The 24,696-nt window shown below is 45.0% G+C and overlaps 1 protein-coding gene across 20 annotated transcripts in view; it reads left to right on the top strand.

Annotated features, from left to right (window-relative positions):
* The window catches only part of LOC100278220 (uncharacterized), a 47,149-nt gene extending 25,864 nt beyond the window's left edge, over positions 1 to 21,285 (top strand). Inside the window, exons 3-16 of one of the 20 annotated variants that reach the window (XM_035964708.1) lie at positions 11,281 to 11,327; positions 11,861 to 11,945; positions 13,741 to 13,833; positions 16,126 to 16,308; positions 17,208 to 17,547; positions 17,657 to 17,763; positions 17,883 to 17,980; positions 18,080 to 18,259; positions 18,325 to 18,956; positions 19,354 to 19,445; positions 19,552 to 19,809; positions 19,932 to 20,046; positions 20,126 to 20,297; positions 20,394 to 21,285. In XM_035964708.1, coding sequence (XP_035820601.1) covers positions 17,440 to 17,547; positions 17,657 to 17,763; positions 17,883 to 17,980; positions 18,080 to 18,259; positions 18,325 to 18,956; positions 19,354 to 19,445; positions 19,552 to 19,809; positions 19,932 to 20,046; positions 20,126 to 20,297; positions 20,394 to 20,905 — 2,274 coding nt within the window. In that variant the 5' untranslated portion in view covers positions 11,281 to 11,327; positions 11,861 to 11,945; positions 13,741 to 13,833; positions 16,126 to 16,308; positions 17,208 to 17,439 and the 3' untranslated portion in view covers positions 20,906 to 21,285. Of the gene's footprint in view, positions 1 to 59; positions 4,931 to 11,280; positions 11,342 to 11,666; positions 11,946 to 13,740; positions 13,834 to 16,125; positions 17,548 to 17,635; positions 17,764 to 17,882; positions 17,981 to 18,079; positions 18,263 to 18,324; positions 18,957 to 19,353; positions 19,446 to 19,551; positions 19,810 to 19,931; positions 20,047 to 20,125; positions 20,298 to 20,393 lie in introns of those variants that run through there. The other 19 variants (XM_035964707.1, XM_035964713.1, XM_035964711.1 and 16 more) reach the window with 19 other exon arrangements.
* The last annotated feature ends 3,411 nt before the right edge of the window (positions 21,286 to 24,696 follow it).

The following is a 24,696-nucleotide window of genomic DNA, read 5'->3' as shown; positions in this document are numbered from 1 at the left end:
CTGCATCCTCTCCATGTTAGGGACAGATTTTGATAACAACCTCATCTTCCTCCCAGCAGTTGGTGCTAGTGGCGGCATTCTGGTGTCCTGGAGGTCGTCGGTAGGTCTTGTCCAAGCTTCGAGAGTGGACAGATTTAGTGTGTTAGTCCAATTCTTCCCAAATATTGGGGACCCCTGGCGGTTAACATGTGTGTATGGCCCTCAAAGTTCAGATGACAAGATTTTATTCATGCAAGAATTAAAAGATATAAGAACTCAATGTCCAGGACCGTGGTTAGTGGGAGGAGATTTTAACCTCATTTATAAGGACGAAGACAAGAACAATTCAAATCTGAACCGTACAATGATGGGAAGATTTCGAAGAGTGATCAATGACTTGGCCATCAAAGAGATACCTCTGGTAGGTAGAAGATTCACTTGGGCAAGTTCTGTTTCGGGTAGCTCCCAGTGCTTGTCAAGCTGGACAGAATATTTTGCTCTGTTGACTGGGATCATAAGTTCTCTAATTATCTGCTGCAGAGCTCAGCTTCTGAAGATTCTGACCACTGTCCACTCATCTTGGGACTGAATGATGGGCATCACGGAAAGAGGAGATTCCATTTCGAAGACTTTTGGCCTCAGTTTGAAGGCTTTCATGAAGCTGTCCTTTTGGCCTGGGAGTCTGTCCCAGCCACTAGGTGTCCCTTGGAAACCTTCTCTTCCAAGCTAAGGGCTACAGCTAAAGGCCTTCAAAGTTGGAGTGATAAAAAAGTCGGGCATTTTAAAGCACAGCTAGAAAATGCAAGAGAGATCATTCATCAATTGGAGATAGCTAGAGATATCAGAGCGCTTAGCCAACTTGAGGCTTGGCTGCTATCAGCCTTGAAGAAGCTTTCCCTGGCTCTATCCTCGCTGCTCCGCTCAGTGGCGAGAATTAGATCGAGAATCACGTGGCTCAAGTGCGGGGATGCGAATTCTAATCTATTTCACCTACATGCCAAGCATCGCAAGCAAAAGAACTTTATAGCTATGCTAAAGAAGGAGAACCAGGTCATTACAGCTCATGAGGAAAAGGCTCATTATCCTGTGGGACTTTTATGCCAACCTGATTGGATCTAGTGATGATCGAACCTGCACCCTTAACCTGGAAGAATTAGGCATACAACAACATGATCTCAGTGCATTGGACGAGCCTATTTCGGAACAGGAAGTGTGGATCACTATCAAGAACCTCCCCAATAACAAAGCCCCAGGACCGGATGGCTTCACTGGAAAGTTTTACAAGAATTGCTGGCCTGTAATCAAAGATGACTTGATGCGAGCCATTGGTGCTGTGTGGAGGAGGGACTTCAGAAACCTTCGCCTCCTCAACTCTGCCTTTATCACGCTGTTGCCAAAAAGGGAGGGCGCTGATGGGGCTGTTGATTATCGCCCCATTAGCCTGATTCACAATTTTGCTAAGCTCATGACGGCAAAACTGGATTGCTTAATCTCGTGGCTTGGTGGATCTGGAAGCACAGAAATGCTTGTGTTTTTGATGGTGTCTCCCCAAACACGAATACAGTTCTGCAACAGATCCAGAAGGATGCCAGGCTTTGGGAGATGGCAGGTGCTAAGGCTCTGAGAAGGCTGTGGCCTTAAATTAGGGGCTTGGTTCTATTCCCCCCCCCTTTTTCTTTCTTTTTCTTCCTTTTTCTCCTTTATTTTCTGATTTTCTCTCTTTTTATCCCCTTTTTTTTGTATAGCTGTTGTTCTTGGTCTTCTTTAGACCTTCTCTCTACTTAATATAATGATGCGCAGTTCTCCTGCGTGTTCGAGAAAAAAAACCAAAGTGCTTTCATTAAAGATAGATTTATACAAGATAACTTTATGATGGTGCAGCAAACTGCTAGATATCTTCATGCTCAGAAACAACCCAGAATCCTCCTTAAATTGGACATTTCTAAGGCCTTTGACACCGTATCTTGGCCCTTTCTTTTGGAGGTGTTGAAAAAATTGGAGTTTGGATATGTGTGGAGAGATATTATTAGTGGCATCCTTTCTACTTTGCTCCACACAGATTCTGTTGAATGGTGTCCCAGGTGACTACATCTCTCATCATCGAGGGTTGAGGCAAGGAGATTCCCTCTCTCCCATGCTTTTCATCATAGTTATGGATACTCTTAACCTGCTGATTTCTAGAGCAGCCGAAGCTGGTCTTCTCCATCCCCTCTCCTCGAGATCCAATCTTCATAGGCTCTCTTTGTACGCTGACGATGTGGTCCTATTCCTGAGACCTTCACCTGCAGAGATTGAGCTGATTATAAAGATCTTACAACTTTTTGGGGAGGCCTCTGGATTGAAGACAAACATTCAGAAGAGTAGTGTGCTTCCTATTCATTGTGCGCCAGAACTAATTGAATCCATTCAGAATCAGCTCCCTATTCATTGTGGGTTGAGACAAGGTGATCCTCTATCACCCCTCTTATTCATCCTAGTCATGGATGTTCTTAATAGCCTATTCATCAGGGCAAATGAGTGTGGATTATTACACCCCCTTGCTGGCAGAAACATTAGCCAAAGGGTTTCAATGTTTGCAGATGATGTTGCTGTGTTTTTAAAACCAGCTTCTGGGGACTTAGTGGTGGTCAGAGAAATTTTGAGGTGTTTTGGTGTTGCCTCAGGTCTTCATACTAACTTGCAAAAAAGTTTCTCCTACCCAATTCAGTGCAATAATGAGGGGACTGCGCTGGCTGTTCAGACCTTGGGGTGTGCCTCAAAATTTTTTCCCACAACCTATCTTGGTCTCCCTCTAAGCAGCAAAAAACTTAGTGCTGGGGATCTCGCTCACTGGATAGAAAAAATTGCTGCCAAGCTTCCAGGATGGAAGGCTGAGCTTTTAAATCTTGCGGGAAGAGTCACTCTTATCAAATCTGTCCTCTCTGCCATCCCAGTTTACTTATTTATTGCTCTTAATGCTCCTAAATGGGTTATCAAAGCCATTGATAAAATTCAACGTAACTTCTTGTGGAAAGGAAGAAAGGAGGCTAGAGGAGGTAATTGCCTTGTTTTTTTTTTCTCGAAACACGCAGGAGAGCTGCGTATAATTTATATTAAGAAAGAGAAAGGTCTGAGAACAGACCGGGGTACAGACGACTCCTTACGGAGGTCGAAAACACAAATACAGAAACACACTCATCCCTTATCTATGACACAACAGCAGGCCCTCCTAGACTTAAGGCCATAAGCCCCTAAGCCCTCTAGCCCCGGCCATACCCCACAGCGTAGCATCCTCGTGGATGTGCTGCAGGATATCTCTAGTGCTCGGGGAAGCTCCCTCGAAGACACAAGTGTTTCGATGTTTCCACAGCCACCAAGCCACAAGGATTACCAACGTGTTAAAACCTTTTCTCTTCTCTTTAGGAACCTGACCTTCAGCATTGCTCCACCAATCTTGGAAAATCATGTCCTCAGGCCCAGGTGCCAGATATTGCAGCCCCACTTTACACCACACCTGCCACCAAATGTTTCTAGAGAACACACAAGAGAGCAAAGTATGCTGGACTGTTTCTTCATGTTGATCGCAAAAGAGGCATTTGTCATGATGATCCATACCTCGCCGGGCCAATCTGTCAGCCGTCCAACACCGGTTGAGAGAGGCTAGCCAAATGAAGAATTTACATTTTGGAGGAGCCCTTGGGATAAAATCTCTAGGCCTCTTGATTTAGGGGGCCTTGGAATTCCTAATCTCCAAAAGATGAACTGGGCCCTACAATTGCGATGACTTTGGCTACAAAAAACTGCTCCTTCGAAGCCTTGGAGTGGCCTGGATCTTAAAATATCTTCCCAGGCCCGAGCTTTATTTCAGGCAGCAGTGTCTACCACCATTGGTAATGGTATTTCAACTTTCTTTTGGAAAGATAAGTGGATTCATGGGTATTCTATTGTGGATATAGCTCCCCTTATTGCTGCTGCAGTTCCGATGAAGATTAAAGAAGTAAGGACTGTGCAACAGGCCCTTACCTCTCATTTCTGGGTTCAAGATATCCAGAGGAATCTCTCTCTGGCTGAGATTGAGCAATATCTACAATTATGGGAGGTAATTTGAATCTTTTCAGCTTCAAAATTCAAATGATCAGCATGTGTGGATATTTAGCAACGATGGTCTGTACACCTCCAAATCTGCCTATAGAGCTTTTTTCATTGGAGCAGAATCCTTTGAGCCCTGGAAAAGAGTTTGGAAGAGCTGGGCAGCTCCTAAGTGTAAGATCTTTGTTTGGTTGGCCATAAATAACAAATGTTGGACAACAGACAGACTTAAAAAGGGGGCTTGATCATCCTGAAAATTGTGTTCTATATGACCAAGAAGACGAAACTGTGCAGCATATTCTATCTAATTGCGTCTTCACAAGACAATTTTGGCATAATATTTTAACTCCAATTGGTCTCTCTTCTGTGGGTCCTAAGAGAAGAGATTCAGTTTTTGCTGAATGGTGGAGAAAGGCTTCAACCAAGATTCCCAAGAGCAAAAGAAAGGGGTTTAATAGTATGGTAATCCTTGTGGCTTGGAGTATTTGGAAGCAGCGAAACAGGTGTGTTTTTGAAGGAGCTCGACCCTGCCTTCCTACCTTAGAGGACGGATTTAAAGACGAGATGAGATTGTGGTTTTCTGCTGGAGCCAAGAACATGCGCTCTCCTTTTGACCTGGATAGAGAAAGGAAAGTCTTATAGCCTATTAAACGACTGGGGTGTTGGTTTGTCGTATGTGTCTGTGCGGTGTGTGTTTTGTAAGGGTGAGTGTGTGTTCTGTTTGTCCCGGGCCGCAGGCCCTTTTTCCCTCTACTTTAATTTAATTTTTCTCGAAAACGCGCAGGAGAGCTGCGCCCCTTTATATATTAAGAAGATAGGAAAAAGGTCTAAAATAGACCAAACAACAGCAGGCCTCCTCACGGGGGCCAGAAAATAGCATACAGAAAAGAACTCATTTAACAACACACCACTCTAGGGAGCAGCTCCAGAAGCAGCCAGAGAACATAGGGCCTTCGCCCCAGCTGCCTCCCAACGACTTCTCTCCTCGTCTGCCCAAGCAAGGATATAGGTGAGGCAAGGAGACAATCCATCAAAGACACATTTGTTTCGATGAATCCAAATAGTCCAAGCACCCAGAATAATGAGGGAGTTAAGGCCTTTTCTGGTGACACCTGAGACCACCTCTGAAACCTCCTCCCACCAATTCAAGAAGGAGGTGACCGCCGGCTGGGGAGCCAGGGAGTGAAGGCCAAATTTCCGAAAAAGCTGGTACCAAAAGACTCTCGAGAAGGAGCAAGCCACCAGAAGATGATCAAGGGTTTCTTCAGCTTGGTCACAAAGCAGACATTTCTCATGGTGGTTTAGGCCTTTCTTAGCTAAACGATCTGCTGTCCAACATTTATTATGGGCAGCAAGCCAAATGAAAAAACGACACTTTGGCGGGGCCCAGGTTTTCCAAACCCTTGTGAAGTGTCCAAAGGAAACTGAACCCATGAACAGTCCATTATAAGCAGATTTTGCAGAATACATTCCATCTGGGGCAATACTGAAAATATGTCTGTCTTCAACTCCAGGCTGCAGCTCAATGGCTGAGAGCATCTCCCATAGCTGAAGGTAATCAATCAACACACCCACTGAGAGAGCCCCTTTTATATCAGCAATCCATTTTCTGTTAGTCAAAGCTTCAATCACAGTTCTGCTGTTCACAATCCGCCTAGGAATTGTAGCTAGGAGTCTAGGTGCCAGGTCTGCAATTTTCTTTCCATGTAACCACTTGTCTTTCCAGAATTTGGTGCTGGCCCCATCACCAACTACAGTGAGCACTACCTCATTAAAGAAGGAAGTGGCCTTTTTTGGGATTTTCATTGGGAGACCAATCCAGGGCCTAGAGGGGTCTGTTCTAGACAGCCATAGCCATCTCATTCGAAGGGCCCAGCAGAGTTCTTTTAAACTGGAGATACCCAGCCCACCAAGCTGAAGGGGGCGGCAAACCTTTCTCCACGCCACCAGGCAGTGCCCCCCATTTACCTTTTTTCGACCTCGCCAGAGGAAACCTTTCCTTAATCTGTCAATGGCATCTAAACCCCATTGTGGGATATCCACTGCCATTGCCATATAAATCGTCATGCTGGTAAGAACATGCTGAACTAGGGTTCTTCTCCCTGCCTTCGTTAATAAGTCTGCCTTCCAATTTGATAGCTGGTCAGCAATTTTATCAATAAACGGCTGGAGGTGCTGCCTAGACAGCTTGTGCAAGGATAAAGGAAGACCCAAATAACGGCAGGGGAACGAAGATATTCCACAAGGCAGCAGACCTTGTGTTTCCACCATATCTTCCATTGAGCATCTGATAGGAATGACATTAGATTTCTGGGCATTATTGTGCAGCCCAGAGGCATCCCCAAAAAGCTGAAGAATGCCAAGAGTGATAGATAAATCTGCTGCTGAAGGGTGAACAAAAAGGGCAACATCATCAGCATATAAGGAGATCCGATGGAGCCTTTTCCTGTTGGATAACTGCTGGAGTAAACCCTCCTCTTCTGCCTTGGAAAACATATATACCAGGACGTCCATGGCAAGAATAAACAATAAAGGAGATAGGGGATCCCCTTGCCGAAGGCCTCTCCGGTGGTTGATGTGCTGTCCTGGAAACCCATTCAGCATCACTTGAGTAGAGGAAGAGGTCAACAAACCACAAATAATATCCCTCCAAATCTGACCAAAACCAAGCTGCTTCAATACCTCAACCAGGAAAGGCCAAGAAATCGAGTCGAAAGCCTTAGTAATATCCAACTTGTAGAGCAAAGAAGCCTTATGCTGTTGGTGAAGCAGTCTTGAGGTTTGTTGAACCAACATAAAGTTGTCCTGGATGAATCTACCTTTAATGAACGCACTCTGGTTAGGTGACACCATCTCATTAAGCCTTTTAGCCAACCTATTGGCTAGGATCTTTGTGATCAGCTTAGCGAAGCTATGCACAAGGCTGATAGGCCTGAAATCCTTCACCATTTCAGCTCCATCATTCTTTGGGATCATGGTTATATATGCAGAATTAAGGCGTCCAAAATTATCAAACTTCCTACCCCAAACAGCGGAGATTGCAGCCATCATATCCACTTTTATAATGGGCCAGCAAACCTTGTAAAAGCGACCAGTAAAACCATCAGGCCCAGGGGCCTTGTCAGCAGGGATCCTTTTAATGATATCTACCACTTCTTGCTCAGAAAAGGGGGCATCAAGCTCAGACAGCTCAAAAGAGGGCAATCCCAGGGCATCAAGATCAATCACCCTATCACGATCAACACATTTTCCAATAAGGTTGGTATAGAAACGATCCACACAAGCAGCCTTTTCAGCATGACTTGTTAGGGTATGATCCCCATCCACCAGCCTAGCCACAAAATTCTTCCTCTTGCGATGACGAGCATGAAGGTGAAACAGTTTTGTATTAGCATCTCCCTCCTTTAACCAGGAGATTCTAGATCTGAGCCTAGCCATGGTGCGCTTGAGAGAGGAAAGCAGTAGAGCTTGCTTCTTCAGCCGGTTTTTGAGCCAAAGCTCAGCCTGACTGAGCACTCTAATATCCTGAGCCATTTCAAGTCTGTGGAGAACTTCTTTGGTCAAAGCAAGCTGAGAATGCACGTGACCAACCTTCTTTTCGCTCCAAGCCTGTAACCTTTTGGCAGTTTCTTTGAGCTTCAATTCTACAGTTTTAAAGGGGCAAGGGACCGGTATCACAGCATTCCATCCAGAATGAACAACTTCCTGAAAGCCATCCAGTTTGGTCCAAAAGGATTCGAAGTGAAACCTTCGTTTTCCAGATTTATTATCCCTAAGCCCCAGAAGCAAGGGGCAATGGTCAGAATCCTGGGAAGCAGCACTTTGAAGTAAAACATTGGGGAAGAGCAGTTCCCAGTCAACTGAACAAAGAACTCGGTCTAGCTTGACTAGAACAGGTGTCTCTTGATGGTTGGACCAAGTAAATTTCCTCCCATGCAAAGGAATTTCTTTAAGGGCAAGATCCTCGATCAGCCCTCTAAACCTTCTCATCATGACTCTATTCAGATTTGCATTATTCTTATCAGAGTCCTTATAAATTAGGTTGAAGTCTCCAGCTATCATCCAAGGTCCAGGGCAAGCAATTCTAATCTCTCTGAGCTCTTGTAAAAAACTATCCTTTTCACTATTTCTTGGAGGGCCATACACACAAGTAAGCCACCACGCACTTCTATCTTCACTGCAAAACTGAACTGAAACACTGTAAGTGTCCTGTCTTTTCTGGCCTGAAACCCCAACATTTCTTCTCCAAGCCACAAGGATACCTCCACTAGCCCCAGCAGAAGGTAGACAAATGTACGAACTGAAGTCTGATCCAAGCAGGGAAAGAATGGTGTGAATTGAGAAGGACTGCATTTTAGTTTCCTGAAAACAGACCACATCCACCCTAGAGGAGTCCACCATTTCACGCACAGAATCTTGGCGCATCAGCGAGTTCAGCCCCCTTACATTCCATATCAAGATTTTTGAAGGATCCATAACCAAAACGAAAGGAATACAACCAAGAAGGAGTGAGGCAAGGCACTAATTTGTCCTAACCTCAGGCGGGGGGCTCCAGCCAAACAAGGCTGAGAGGGCCTCCACATGGCACTGAGGAAGGGGGTGCTTGAACAGATTGACATATTCTTCAAAAGCCTCATTGCTAAAATCGTCAGAATTAGAGATGATCTTCAAGGATTTCATAACCTTCTTGATGGACCTGCCTCCCAGCTCTTGCATGTTGAACTCGACCCCGATGCCTGCCACCCGACGACTTCTTCTAGGTGCTGATACAACTGGTGGTGTGGGGGAAGACAAACGAGATTTCCTTATGAGTTTTGGGGCTGGCAAGATACCAGAAGGCTTCCTGCAGATGCTGTTAAAGAAGACATCCATTTTAGATTCCCATCCTGAGCCTAATTCCGGAGGGGAGATCTGGACGGTGGGGTTCGGGTCATTCAACAGTGGAGCATGATCCAGCATCCTTTCAGCATCAATCTCTGCAATATCACCGCAGCGATCATCCTTCTGTGGCTGAGAAAGGCCTTGCTGGCACTGTCTTTTCAATTGCCTTCTGTGATAAACCTTCAGCAACTGTGGGGTAAAGCTATTTCCCAGGTAAGGCTGGAGGGGCGAGCTTGGACAAGACAACTCCAGCGTCCCAGGTTGCTGGGGCGAAGTATCCCTGTTCAAGCCCCGCGACCCATCCATCCCAGATGTGTCTTGGAGGGGTGGGCTCAGTCCTGCCAAAATCAACATCCCAGCATTAAGGGACTGTTGGGGTGAAGGCGGCAAGGGTGAGTCCAGCAACCCTACGCAGCCCTCATGCGTATTCGAGAAAAAAAAGAATCAGCTCCCTTGTAAGGGCTTGTTCGGTTATTCCTATGACATGTGGATTGGATGGGATTGGAAAAAAATATGAAAGATTTTGACTTACTCGGGATTGAAACCCACTCAATCCCACCCAATCCACATGGATTGAGAGCAAAACGAACAAGCCCTAAGGTGGATGGCTTCCCCTTCAAATATCTTGGGTTGCCCCTATCTTTGAGGAAGTTGTCCAAGGCACAACTGCAATTTCTGGTAGTCAAGGTAGCCGACCTTCTACCTGGCTGGAAGGCTGATCTAATGACTACAACTGGGAGAGCTGTTCTGGTTCAGTATGTGCTCACTGCAACTATAATTTATCATGCTATGGCTCTGGATCTTGCTCAGGGAATAATTCATGTCATTGATAAAATCAGGCGAGGATTCTTATGGAGAGGCAGAAAGAATGCTAAAGGAGGGCATTGTCTTGTTGCTTGGAAGAAAGTAAAAAGGCCTAAGGAGTTGGGGGTCTTGGGATTTCGGATCTTCAATGCCTTAACTGGTCTCTCAGACTAAGATGGCTGTGGCTCAGGAAAACTGAGCGGGACAAGCCTTGGGCTGTTTTCAAACTACATGCAGATTCCACGGTCCACAATTTCTTCTCTTTGGCCATGGTAACTGAGCTAGGTGATGGTAAGTCAATGCTATTTTGGAAAGATAGGTGGTTGTGGGGCAAACGTTTACAAGATTGGGCTCCTCATCTACTCAGATCGGTTTCCAAGAGAATTATCAATAAAAGAAGCCGAGGCCTTGGCTGATTGGAGATGGTTGAGGGACATTCATGGAACCCTTACTTTGCAAATCCTTCAGGAGTTCTTTCTTATCTTGGAGCAGTTAGAGGGAATAATCCTGCAGCAAGGAATTCCTGACAAACACCTGTGGAGGCTCTCTAATTCAGGACAATACACGGCCAAATCAGCCTATGATGCCTTTTTTCTAGGTTCAACCTTATTTGGGGCAGCTGACCTAGTGTGGAAAGGGTGGACTCCCCCAAAATGTTCCTTCTTCATGTGGCTTGTTGCTCACAAGACAGCAGACCGGTTGGCTAAAAGGAATCTCCCCCACCCCACTCTTTGTGTGCTATGCGATCAGGAAAAGGAAACTATTAACCACCTTCTAGCTGGCTGTGTTTTTGCTAGGCAATTTTGGTTCTACTTTCTACAAAGGCTGGGTCTGTCTGTGCTCTCACCTCAACCCGGGTCGGAGTCCTTCTTGGAGTGGTGGCTGCAGGCAGTGTCTGTGACGATAAAGCTTTGAAGAAGGGATTAAATTCTCTCATCATATTAGGGGCCTGGACCTTGTGGAAACACAGGAATGATATTATCTTCAATGGTGCGACTCCCCATCTCTCTACTGCTCTCTCCAATGCTGGAGAGGAGGCCTGGTGTTGGAGCAAGGCTGGTGCTAAAGGCCTCCTGCTACAGTTGGCGCAGGATGTGGATGATGTAGGTTTTTTACCTTAGAGTCGTTAGGTTGCTGGCTGCTGTTGCTGGTTTTTTCTAACCGGCTCTCTGTAGTCCAACCTTGTGGGTAGTGTGTGTGTCTGTGTGCCTTAGCCTTTGGCTGGGCGTGTGTAATTTCTTTCTTTTCGTCCTCCTTCTAATGAAATGATATGCATCTCTCCTGCGTATTCGAGAAAAAAAAATAAAGTTGCAACGGCTGATCACTTCCTAAAAAAATAGTTCCAATGAAGCCCAAGAGCTGTCGCTTACCGTTCTCTCTAGAGAGATACCATTGTCTATGGCAACAGCTCGCCCTCTTCTTGTTCTCTTTGTATACTTTGGAGCTTTACACCTGTTACCAGTTGTTCAATCGAATACCAAATGTTCCATTCCACGTATAGTATTAGTAGTATTAGTAAACTGTGTCCCTTCACTTCATCCATTTCAGGCTTTCAGCAGTGGGCTGCATTGCATGATCACAGTAGGACCCACATGGTAAGTGAGACAAGGTACAATTTTGAAGTTTGAAATGATACTAGAGGAGTTTTTGCTTTATATTAACACAAGTGATCTTTATATGGTACAAGAAATTCCAACTGAGATTCAAATGTTGATTCACATTTATTGATGCAATCATTTTTTAAAGAACATGCAAACATGCTGAAATCATACCTTCTAGCATGTATTGCAATCTTTAGCCACCTTCAGTCCAGCTACAGCCTAGTCTCAAGTCCAGTTATTTTGACATCGACAACTTTGTACTTCTCCGGTTCTCCCAGTTGAAACATAAAACCAGCCAGCATCTTATAGTTATCTCTGTTTTCTGGATCCAAGGACAACAGATGCCTACCTGCTGCTTCTCCAATCACCAAAATGTCCCCCACAATATAGGGTTTCTTGCATGTTCAGAGTGGGAACTCTGGATCATATGATATGCATCACTCAAGCGTACAGTACGACAGCATATCAACGACACATGAAATATGCTCTATAACTAGCTCCCGCCTGCACATATCTACTGGCTCCAGAGAAAGGGAGGCAGTGACGAGGGGCAGATGGAGGTAGTGGTGGAGAAGGGCAACGACCTCCACATGGCGGCCGTGTCTACCTCAGGTGCGCGCTTGCCGTTCCGTATAGGATTGTGTAATTGTGTTACAAGTGTGGTCCGTGGCATTTTGCTAAGCGACTGGAGTTTCTTTTCGTCCAGTTCGTGTGTTGAATCTGCTGTTGTAGCATTCTGGTAGGATTGACTGTAGCATGTTATTGGAAATGATGGTGTTGCATCGACGGACTGTGTCCAGTGAATTAAATTCGTTACCACATCTGGATCTGCCACTATATTTCAGAGTTCACAATGGTCGCTTTCAGTTTCAGTCCACTGGATGCATAAACTGTTTCCACAGTTCTGTTAAGATCAGATGTTGGAGTGCATCTCTTTGCACAATGAAGAGTTAAGTTTATGTTAAGAAAAGATAGCCAGAACCAACTAATACCAGGCAGTTCCATTTTGTTGTGTGCTGGGTAGATAGCAACTTTTGTTTACTGTTTACATGCTGTTCAAATGGCAGTTTAAGTAATTTAGGATTTATGTGTTATATCATGTGATTGTTTCAAATCCAAGCAACTTTTTGGTTGTGTGCAGAGCTTATAGATGACCAAATGGGTGGCTCGGCCCGGTCTGGCATGGGCCCGCCACGGCATGGCCTGTTTAGGGCATGGCCCGTTAGACCCGGTTAACTAATCGGGTTGTGCCAGGTTGGCCCACGTGCTGCGGCCCAAGAAACAGGCCATGGCCCGTTAGACCCGGTTAACTAATCGGGTTGTGCCAGGTTGGCCCACGTGCTGCGGCCCAAGCACGGCACACTGGCCTGTGCCGGGCTGTTAGCATGTTGGGCCCAATCTAACAATATAGGAATAAACAGTGAAAATGCAAAAAAGTCAGGTGGACAAGGGTTCGAACCTTGGCCGGCTCCTTAGTCATTAGATGAGAGCGGCTAACCAACACAACCAAGGATATTTTGTGTCTTATGAAGGATTCTTATTCAATATATATATATAGACACACACACTAATTATTGTAAAATAAAAAAATAATTGTGCCGGGCCCGGCCGACACTACGGGCTGAAGAGGCGGCCCAAGCACGGCACGCCCTTCGTGCTGGGCTGGCACGGGCCTAATTTGTATCGTGTCGGGTCGGACCTCGGCACTATTAAATGGGTTGTGCCTTAGGCCAGCACGCCAGACACGACCGATCTAGCCATCTATAGCTGAGCTGGTGGATGACTGCCATAAATGTTGTACCGATGAAGCGATGATTCAGATGATTCTATCAGCAAGGTTTGAACTACGAATCACCATTAATTGGCATAAGGAAAACATATCTTTTACCTGTCATACATTTCTTTGTTTTAGGATTTACAGTTCATGTTTTTATGCTGGTTTCTGACTGTCATTTGGTTTCTGCCGATACTGAATGGTGCTTAGATCTTACGCTGGTTTAAGAATTTTATGTGTTTCTTTGTTTGCTTTCAAAAATGCTTCTACTAGGAACTTGTCTTACCGAGAAGAATATTTGAATATCTTACCTAACACTAAATTTTTAGATAGATAATAGTCCTTGGATATGTTTATTATGATCTAGGTGTCCTTGTAAGCTCTTAAGGAATTTTTCATAATATGGTAATACATTTGTGATAATTGTTCTGTGGGATGCCCTGATGGATTTTGCCTTTGCCAGATTTAGCCGTTCCTCTTATTTGACTGTGTATACAGATATTTTATGAAAAGAAAAAACTATCTGTATATGCTCTTTTAATCTTTTTCATATAATAATAAATGTTGTCATGAACTGTTACGTCTGCATGTATGTTTTCTTTGTTCTAATGTGATATTTGACCATTTTGGTAGGTTCTGCTGCTGCCGACTGGCCTCCATAATTTGAATCCCCACTGGTCTGATCATGCTTAAAACTTCTCCAACGCCCGCAAGGACTTGGCTCAGGTTTGCTTCCCAAAACACAATTTTTGTTGCGCGAATATTGTGGTTCTTACAAATATTCTCGCCATTATCATCTTTGTTGTCAAATATATCTCCCACTGCTACAATTTTAGTTGCAACAGCATTTAAATATTCCAGTTGACTGCATAAACCAATTTTCTGATTTTCTGTGCATATCGATTTAAAGTACAAGAACTGAATGCTCAAAGGTAAGCCCAACGCCCCAACCTACACTTGCATCACCTTTTTTCAGTCAAAGGACAACGGAAGCCGGAAGCATCCCTTCATACTTTCAATTATACAAATTCACGAACAGTTTTACATAGAATTAAAAATCTTCCTCTAAGATTAATTAAGTTAAGCAAGCTCCTAAGGAAAGAACAAAACCAAAAGGTGCACCCACAAACTACCTTCTTTTTAGCTGACAATTCCTAGCAGGTGCTACTGCACATATTGCCATCAGCATGCACACTCATGCATGTGATAAATACAACTCTTCCAACTGGAATCACCTCTTATTTCTACATGAGTTTCAATGAATGGAAGAATATATAAGGAAGGAGTGGATAGACTCAGATTGAAATGGTGTAGGGAGAAACAATTTAACTTGCCATGTTCAAACCTACGATCGTGCTGGCCGACGTTGAACAAGAGAAAGGATTTTGTATCTTTATTTACTTATTTATTATGTCACACAGCAGAGGCAGCTCACCTTAGCCTATCTCCAACCATTTTTCTTTAATTCTATCCTTTATCTGTACTTTCTAATATATTTTACTATCTTTCTTTAAAAGATTCCCCCCCTACATACACGTCTCCATCCATTCCCCATATATGGCTCCACCTATATACTATACTACCTCCGTTTACAAATATATGACACCGTTGATTTTTTTGAAAATTTTGACCAATCATTTTATTCAAAAATATAAAATTTTAAGTCAAACACAAACTATCTTAAGTGATAAAATAAATCAAAAAAAACATAAAACCCTAAACCCTAGTACTAGGCTATTTAACATTTATTTATTTATCACTTTTTGAAATTAAAAAAAAACATACAACTACTTTAGAGACAGCCTCAGGTCCGGGCGAATCTTCTTTTTGTTGGGTGGAGAAGCATGTGAGACGGCCTATCATGGGCGCTTTCCATCATGGATAGCACTCGTGAGCGGTGAGCATTGGAGAGGTGGAGGAGAGTTGACCCTTAGTTTATGCATTGCTATTACTAGCTGTAGCAGGAAATGTATGTCTCGTGCTGTGCAAGTGCGCATTGACTCATTACGTACGTCAGCTCGGTTACATGTTGACTGTGACCGCCTCGATGACGTCTGCTAGTGCTGACCGTGTCTCACATGTACGGACCAAGCACTAGTCCTGCACGTGATGATGTATACGTTTGTTTTTATATATAGTGCCGTACCCGTACGAGACATGTAGTCATGTAGTCAAGTATCTTATTATGATTACAGCTCTAGCTCATCAAGTGCTTCCTGTACAAGAAAGCTAGCGAAAAAGTAAGGGATTGATTGTTGCATGGTTGTCCCTACTCGAAGATGTTCTTTAATTTCATTTTTATCTCTATGTTTTTAAAGTCTGCGTGTATGTCCTTTCTTTTTTGAAACGAACAGTCAATCTGTCCCCAGTTCGTTATCAGAGCTTAACGGTGTTAACTTAGCCCACAAAACACTGATGAACAAGGTATTATAAGTGGAATATTTAAAAGTTAGGATTTTTTTTTAAAAAAGAAGCTTGTGTCTTATATCGATATATCACTACTGCATAACCAACAATACCTGCTGCTGCGTGTGCTAGAATGGACAGTGATCCAGCTTTACTGCCGGATCATAATCAAGCCGAGTTAGAATCCAGATAACAATGATTGGCCTATTTAGTTGGCGGTAAAGCCGTCTAAGGCTGTCGTCGGCTCTGGTCTATATGTATATACTTATTGGTAGCTAGTGACGCGGTACTGCTAGCGGCAACTTGATAATGATTCATGAGGTATATATGCTTGCTGTCCCTATTGTTTTGGTCATTTTTACACCAAAATTCTTGTAGCGGGGCCTTTTGCTAATATATGCGGTATGTGCTCGTGTGGGGCTGCATACTTTTTGAACTCCGTCGGCCGCATGCTCTCAACAAATACTGTCTGACGTACGTAAAGGAGTATATTGAATATATGTCTAAATTAATTTTATTTTACTAATAAAATATCAGCCATGTATATATTAAATTTAGTAATAAAAGACTGTGTCAAGTAACAAAATATTTTTTTCATCAATTCTACTATAGGTTTTACGGTGGATGGGGAAAAAAAATCTGGACCGTCTTTTGTTTCAGATCGGAGCATATCCGCTACTACAGGATGGATGTGCACACTACACTACACGGTAGGTAATTCGTCAAATCATGCTCGCGCGCGGGGAAAAGCAGATGGGTTGTTTTGGCTGTGTGGCCTGCTTTGGCATTGCAAAGGTGTGTACTGCTTGCGACTTTGGCATATATTTCGATTTCATGCGCATGTGGTTTGATGCTTTTTATTGTGGTCTGTGGTAGTATGCTATCCATGCATGAGATATATCTGATCATGCTTATACGCATGCGCATTATAGTCCCAGCCAGCACTAGCTAGGCTTTACATAGCATAATAATTAACCTAAGCCAGAGCGTAAATATACAAGCCAGAATAATAGCTGCACAGGGTACTTTAAGCATTGTGTGTTTTTTTTTAAAAAAATTCCTGGCAGCCAAAATCCTCTCGAGCGGTCGAGCCTAATATCTAACTCAAGACTGTTTGAATTACGATAATTCCAAAGTTGATTAATTTTTTTTAGGACAGATAGAAATGCCTCCTTTTATGTTGTCTAACCCACTGCTATCCCCACGCGTTGAGATTCATCGGAACACTCCGATACATCGTCCATTATTGAACGACCAAATGATTCCCCGGGCCCCGCGCGCACACCAATCTGCAAGCATTTTGGATGCTGCCCTCCCAGTGCGGAGAGCTTATGAGTAGCTCAAAGATTTCTTCAGCGCTTGCTGTGAATAGACTGTGCATGTGATAGCCATTACCCATTTGAAAAAGTTTTTTAGTACGAAAGAATACTAATTGTGGTATGTATAATCCTATTTAATAAACTGTCTCTTGAATAGTTTCTAGGGGTTATATAAAAAATACAAGAGACAAGAACCCGTTGAAAGCTTAGGGTTGTATCATACCATTTATTAGCTGTCTCTTGTGCTTTAAAAGCCGATCCAAGATCTCTAGGTTGTACGTACATGCCCCTGTGAATTTCTACTCATACTAAGTTTCTTTTCGTTTCTTGCTGTAATAACTGCTTAGTCGATGCATAGATATGTGTCTTTTGCAGAGGAGGGCTACCCCCCAGCAAACCCGGCCCGCATCGACTGGCATACTTGATGCCCATGTTTAGTACACAAAAGTCCATTATTCGTGTAGCTAGTACAGTATCACACACAGGCTGCTTGCAACAACAATGGTCCAAGACTGCTGCTTGTTGCTATATATACGCATGGGAGCAGAAGGACATGTGCACTATCACTCGTGCATAACACTAGCAGAGAGAGAACATAAATCCAAAGATGGGCTGGAGACCACACGTTGTCTCTGTGTCATCTTCTGCACTACTAGTGCTGCTTCAGCTCCTCGTGCTACTGATGCTGCCCGCTGATGCGTCGTCATCAAGCCAAGTAAGCTGACAAGCTGTTTTTCTTCCCTGTTCCGGCCTCTTCCCCTGAAGCTTCATGTGTCTGCCTGCCTGCCTGCCACTGATGCTAGCTGTTCCTTGAAAGAACTCAGACGACGACGACGACGATCTACGTCGTGTACATGGGCGAGAAGAAGCACGACGACCCTTCCCTCGTCGTGGCGTCGCACCACGCCACGCTGGCCTCCGTTCTTGGGAGGTGCGTACCATTATTACTAGTATATGTAATGAGTTAATGACCCAGACGACCTAGCAGCTCGTGCTGAAGCTGGCTTTCTGCTGCTCATCTTGTGCCATTCATGTCGTCGACGGAGGCAGCAAGGATGAAGCACTCAGCTCCATAGTCTACAGCTACAAGCACGGATTCTCCGGTTTCGCGGCGAAGCTCACCCAGCCCCAAGCGGAGGAGCTTAAAAGTGCGTCGTCGTAGCCTCGCCGGAGCTAAGCATGAATCAAGTTGTTTTATTACTGAGAATAACGAGCTTATTTGCAACATATATATAATGACCTACTAGAATACCCTGGAGTTGTGAGCGTGAAGCCAAACACGTACCACCACGTCCACACGACTCGGAGCTGGGATTTTCTTGGCATGAGCTACGGCCAACAGCAGTCGTCGTCGTGGTCGTCGTCGTCGCGGCTCCTTAGGAAGGCCAAGTACGGCGAAGATGTCATCGTCGGCGTCATAGACTCAGGTGGTTCTGGTGGTTTCGACATCACTTAAATCCAGTTTGCGTTGCTGACATGTATGCTTCTGCAGGCATCTGGCCGGAATCCCGGAGCTTCGACGACAGCGGGTACGGCTACGGCCCCGTGCCGAAACGGTGGAAAGGCGTGTGCCAGACAGGCCAGGCGTTCAACGCGAGCAACTGCAACCGGAAGGTCATCGGCGCGCGGTGGTACGCCGCCGACGTCAGCGAGGAGGACCTCAAGAACGAATACAGGTCGCCACGGGACGCCAACGGCCACGGCACGCACACCGCCTCCACGATCGCCGGCTCGCCCGTGCGGAACGCGAGCCACCACGGCGGCGGCCTGGCCGCCGGCATAGCGCGCGGCGGGGCGCCGCGCGCGCGGCTGGCAATATACAAGGCCTGCCACGCTGTCGGCGGCAGCGCGAGCTGCGGCGACGCCTCGATCCTCGCGGCCCTCGATGCCGCCATTGGGGACGGCGTCGACCTAGTGTCCCTGTCGCTGGGAGGCTTAGGCGAGATCTACCAGTCGTTGCACGCCGTGGCGGCCGGGATCACCGTGGTGCTCGCTGCAGGGAACGATGGCCCCGTGGAGCAGTCCCTCAACAATGCCCTGCCGTGGGGCATCACGGTGGCCGCCGCCACCATGGACCGCACCTTCCCGACAGTGGTCACGCTGGGCGACGGAGAGAAGCTGGTGGTACGTACGCCGCGCCTACTAATGAATCATTGTCACTCACCGTTATTCCATACAACACTAGTACGCTGCCGCTACCGTTGGGACGGCACAGAACATTACAACAGGCGGTCGGTGTGGTAGACCCACTAAAAAAATACTCATAAAAAATAAATTTAATATTAAAACGAACATATTGTCCATATACCATATATTAAACCGATAAGCAGTTGCAACTGTCTCATGCCAATGTACCTAACACATATGGATAAATCTATGAAATCTTTGCACCATTCAAAAATTTCAAAACAAAACATCTCACAGGCTGTAGGTCCGTTTGACGAATCATTTCGTGTTGTTGCTGACAAATTTGTGCCGAATATAAATGTGACGTGGGGCAAAAACATGAGTCTCTTTGCAGGGGCAATCACTGTATTACCACAACCGCTCAGCGGCGGCATCGACGAGCGACGACGACGACTTCGCTTGGCGCCATTTGATATTATTCCCTAGGTAACGCCGCATGCACTTTAATTTGCTTTCGTAATTAGTTAAACGTCAAAAAAAAAATCTGAATTAATTAGAACAACGGACCCAATCCATCATCCTGCATCGTCAGCTGCGACGAGAAGAATCTGGGGTCGGAAAACATCACCGGGAAAATCGTCATATGCCGTGCGCCGGTGTTCTGGTCCGACTATCCTCCTCCGCGGCAGCTTAGCAGGGCCAGCCGAGCCGCCATCGCCGGCGGGGCCAAGGGCATCATCTTCGAGCAGTACAGTACCAACAGCCTTGACACCCAGGTCGTCTGCCAAGGCCACCTGCCATGCGTCGTGGTGGACAGAGAATCCATATTCACGATCCAAAGTAGCGACAGGTACTTACTAGTGATCATCTTTGTCTGCTTGCAGCTGCATGCTACGTGTTATTCATCATTCATTAATTTAGGATGATGTCTGTCTGACCCCAGTACCTTGCCGACTGTGTATCCTCTGCCAGCAATGTGGCCAAGATTTCGCCGGCGGCGACCATGGTCGGATCCCAGGTCGCCTCGCCGAGAATCGCGACGTTCTCGTCGAGGGGCCCCAGTGCTGAGTTTCCCTCCGTACTCAAGGTGATGTACATGTGTATTCGATCGCTGCTGCCTGTTATACATACATATCACAACGTGTCTCTGTTTGGGCGGACGGCAGCCCGACATAGCAGCCCCTGGAGTGAGCATCTTGGCAGCCATGCGTGACTCGTACGTGCTCCTGTCCGGGACATCCATGGCATGCCCTCACGTCTCCGCCGTCGTCGCCTTGCTCAAGTCGGTCCACCCGGACTGGTCGCCTGCCATGATCAAGTCTGCCATTGTCACCACAGGCAAGCCACAGATAAATTAAATCCAAGCAGAGATCAACTGTTGCTCCAACTGAAACCTCCCATCATCCATTGACCCCGGTGGTACGTCTGCTTCAGCATCGGTGACCGACCGATTCGGCCTGCCGATCCAAGCCAACTCGGTGCAGAGGAAGCCGGCCGACGCCTTCGACATGGGCGGCGGCCTCATAGCGCCGGACAGGGCCATGGACCCCGGCCTGGTGTACGACATCCAGCCGGAGGAGTACACAAGATTGGACGACCGCGCCGACCGCCTCAACCTCCCGTCCATCGCCGTGTCCGACCTCAAGAACTCCGTCACGGTCTCGCGCACCGTCACCAACGTCGGGCCGGCGGAGGTGGCGACGTACCGGGCCGTGGTCGAGGCGCCGGCCGGCGTCACGATGGACGTGGAGCCTCCGGTGATCGCCTTCGAGAGAGGCGGCGCCAGGAACGCCACGTTCAGGGTGACGTTCGTGGCGAAGCAGCGGGTGCAGGGCGGCTACGCGTTCGGGAGCCTGACGTGGCTGGACGACGCCAAGCGGCACTCGGTGAGGATCCCCGTCGCCGTTCGGACCGTCGTCCGGGACCTCGTCGCCGATGTAGCTTGATGGTCGAGTTCGGTTTCTGGGCACGCACATACATGTGTTCCGCGTTGTTTACGTGCTGTGTTTGTCTCGCGGCGCCGATTCGATCGGGTTCTTGTAATAAGAAAGATGGCGTGGAAGGAAAAAAATTTGGTGCAGCACTGCTGCAAACTAGAGTGGTTTGCAGCTCCTCACAAAAAAGAGGATAGACCCCACCCGCAGCAACAATAATACAACTAAAACGTTATCTGCTGGACCTACAGGTGGGGTCTATCCTCCTTTTTGTGAGGGGCTGCAAACACTCTGGTTTGCAGTAGTGCTGCACCAAATTTTTTTCCGCGTGGAAACACTTGCATACAAATAATGCCCTCTTGCAAAGCAGTTCTATATATTATTTTAACACACATGCAGTTTTTGGAGAATGAAAAAAAAACGGTCTATTTCTTTTTGATATTTTATATTTTGTTCCTCGATATTGATGTTCAATAAAACCCCTTTCAAAGATAAACTATTTTGATCGAGTTTTGATATTAGGTCTGGTTTAGTTCTATTAATCCTAGGATTAAAGTTTAGTCTTAGTCTCTACTCTGTTTGGTTGTAGGGTCTAAATAGATTCTAAATACATTAAGGCCCCATTTATTTCGTTGGAATTGAATTCTATTTTAATAATTATAATTTAGACAAAACTAATTAAGTTCATATATTTATATATGCAATATATTTGTATATTATTCTAAATCATATGAGAGAGATAGTTATATACTACATTTATGTTATAATGAAGCAAATAAAAGAGTGTGTTATAAGTTGTACATCGGAAAAATAGCATGTAAATCTATAGAATTAATTTTTATCTCTCACCCTATGAATTTGAGATAGACTTATATGATAACTTTAGAAAGTAGTGGAATGTCACATTCCAAAAAATAGACTATTCCATTAGTAAGACTCCAATTCTCCAAAATGAAAGGAAACAAACAAGACCTAAATGTAACACATAAACACTAAAATACCCCTTTTCTTGTATCACATCAGTTTTCTAGGCAAGGATAATTGGAGTAAATGTTGTCCTTTAGTCTCTTTTAGCACCCATGTGAGAGACTATAGACTACAGTTAATTAGTCTATACTTTAGTCCTTCCGTTTGGTAAAATAGAGACTAAACAGGACTAAAATACCCATATTTCCCTTTAGTCTCTTTTCTTGTTAAAGGAGGTATCATTTTACTTCTATTTGGATAGCAGTGGTAAAGGAGGTGTAGAGAGCGTTAATGGGTCAAGAGGACCACTTTTAGCACAATTTAGCAGAGAAGGGTGTGTTTGGGGGTGGAGTTTTCTCGTACCGCATTATTTCAATACCATGATATATAGCATGTTACAACAAAAATACCATAGTTTCAGCAAAACCACAGTAAAATTAAGGAAAATTCCTGATATGCTATCAGATTTTATATTTATTGGGGACTTGTTCTCAAATACTAAGAGTTAAGAACAAGGCAACATGAAAAGTGTTAAATGTTAAAATCCTTCGTCCTTCGAAGCATTATCTCCCTTCGGATATAATGGATTCCGGACGAAGGTTATGAAGGACAGACCTTCATAAACGCAATGAATGATGAAGAAGGATTCATACACAAGAAATGAAAAATAATATAAACACTTTAAACATTATTATCAACTTATTTTTATTTGCATTACTGTATCAATAATAACAAATTACAAATGTACCTTCGGCTCGAAGGAAAGCAGGAGTACAAGCGTGACGCAAAAGTAAATGCCCAGTCAGCGTGAATAGTACGGGAATACTGTTCACCTATTTATAGGCACGGGTCGCAGCCCATGCAAAATTACATCCAGGCCCTTTGCTTTTGACAATAACTCTATAGTAATCTATCTGGGTCTAGATAGTCTTTTCCTCTTTAAGTTGGTTTCCTCTTTTCTGTCATCATGCCGAAGCTCCCTTGCGCACAGCTTCGGCTCTGCTCCATCCTTCGTATTGTTTTCGTGCTTCTTCATACCGTGGGCTCTTGTTCGAAGATCCCTGTCCACACATTATACTCCAGAGGCATTGTTAAATCATGTTTTTGAGGACCTTCGGAAGCCGAAGGCCTCCAACAATACTCATTCCTTGTGTGCCACTGAGTGGCATATAGGTATTTTTTGTGTTTGACATGTGGGGCCAGTGGTACACAAGGAACGAGTATATTTTCCAATGACATACAGGGAATTAGCCCAAAATTAAAGTATTTCTTGATACATAGCGTTGTTTGGTAGCACAATTTTTGGCTAGAATCAAGTTCAAATTCAAATACTAACTACAACTTGTGACGGTCTCACAGACTACAGTTCAAATCAAATTGCTACAACCATTGGCAAACAAACAAACGATTTTTCAGCGAATAGAAAATATGTTATTATTCAAAGCGTTTATTTTTTTGCATATGTTATTTGCTGCTAACAAGATAGTTGGTTAATGAGACAAAAGAACAGGAAACGCACGGAGGGGTGAGAAAAATGAGCGCCACCGCGCGCGGAACATGAAACTTTGGTCTTGAGTTGTGTAAATACTCCAAAATTACCACAATTTTTGCAAAACCAAGGTATTGAAAACTCAGTTTTTCACTAATCTCTCAAACAACTTTTATTCTATAGTACTAGAGTATCAACGGATACTATGATATTCAGGGCCGTGCCTAGGCATGTGCGAGTTGTACATCGGTAATGGCTTTTTGCCAAGTACTTTTTGTCAGACACTATCTAGTACTTGACAAAGAAAAGTTGTCGTCACGACGACAAGTGATGGTAACGAGGCCTTTGCTGAGTGTTCTCTCTGGCATTCGACAAAGATCTAAACACTCGGCAAAGAGACAGATTTCGATAGTGTGTAGCACATATTTTCCTCCCTACCATGTCGTTGCGCTGAAGCGAAACTATCGAGCACCGCACCAAAGAATGAATCTTCATAGGATCTTAACATGTCTGTCCGCGTGAACGAAGTTCTCTAAATTAAAACTACCAAATTCATATTTGTGCTCTACTATGACACAAAAAAGTGAGAGCACCTAGAGGGGGGTGAATAGGTGATCCTGTAAAATTCAACAACTAATAGCCACAAAACTTGGTTAAGTGTTAGTATGACTAAGTAGCGAGCTCTTGTGAACACACAAGTAATCACAGAAAAGCAATCAGAAGAGACACAATGTTTTATCCCGTGGTTCGGTCAAGTATAACACTTGCCTACCTCCACGTTGTGGCGTCCCAATGGACAAGGGTTGCACTCAACCCCTTTCAAGTGATCCAATGATCAACTTGAATACCGCGGTTTTTCTTTGCTTATCTCTTTTTCCCGTTTGTGAGGAATCTCCACAAGTTGGAGTCTCTCGCCCTTACAACAAATATCACAGTGAAAGCACAAGAGTAAGGGTGGGAAGCAACACACACAAATCCGCAGCAATACACACGCACACAAGCCAAGACTTGAGATCAAAATGAAGCACAACGAGTTCACAACTAGAACGGAGCTCAAATCACTAACACAGTCGATCAAGTGCGCGGAGATGGAGTGTGGAAGACTTAGAATGCTTAGAGTATGCTTGGGTGTCTCCTCCATACGTCTAGGGGTCCCTTTTATATTCCCAAGGCAGCTAGGAGCCGTTGGAGACCAACAATGAAGGCTAAGATTGCCTTCTGTCGGGTGGCGCACCTGACAGTCCGGTGCGCCACCGGACAGCCACTGTAGCTTGTCCGGTGCTGATCTCCTTCCTTTTCTGACGCAGTCGACCATTGCACCTCGGCATCGGTTGGCGCACCGGACAGT

The sequence above is a fragment of the Zea mays genome, chromosome 2 (genome assembly GCF_902167145.1).
Source record: "Zea mays cultivar B73 chromosome 2, Zm-B73-REFERENCE-NAM-5.0, whole genome shotgun sequence".
NCBI lineage: Eukaryota > Viridiplantae > Streptophyta > Magnoliopsida > Poales > Poaceae > Zea > Zea mays.
The sequence above is the reverse complement of the archived record's forward strand: the minus strand, read 5'-3'. Positions and strand labels throughout refer to the sequence as shown.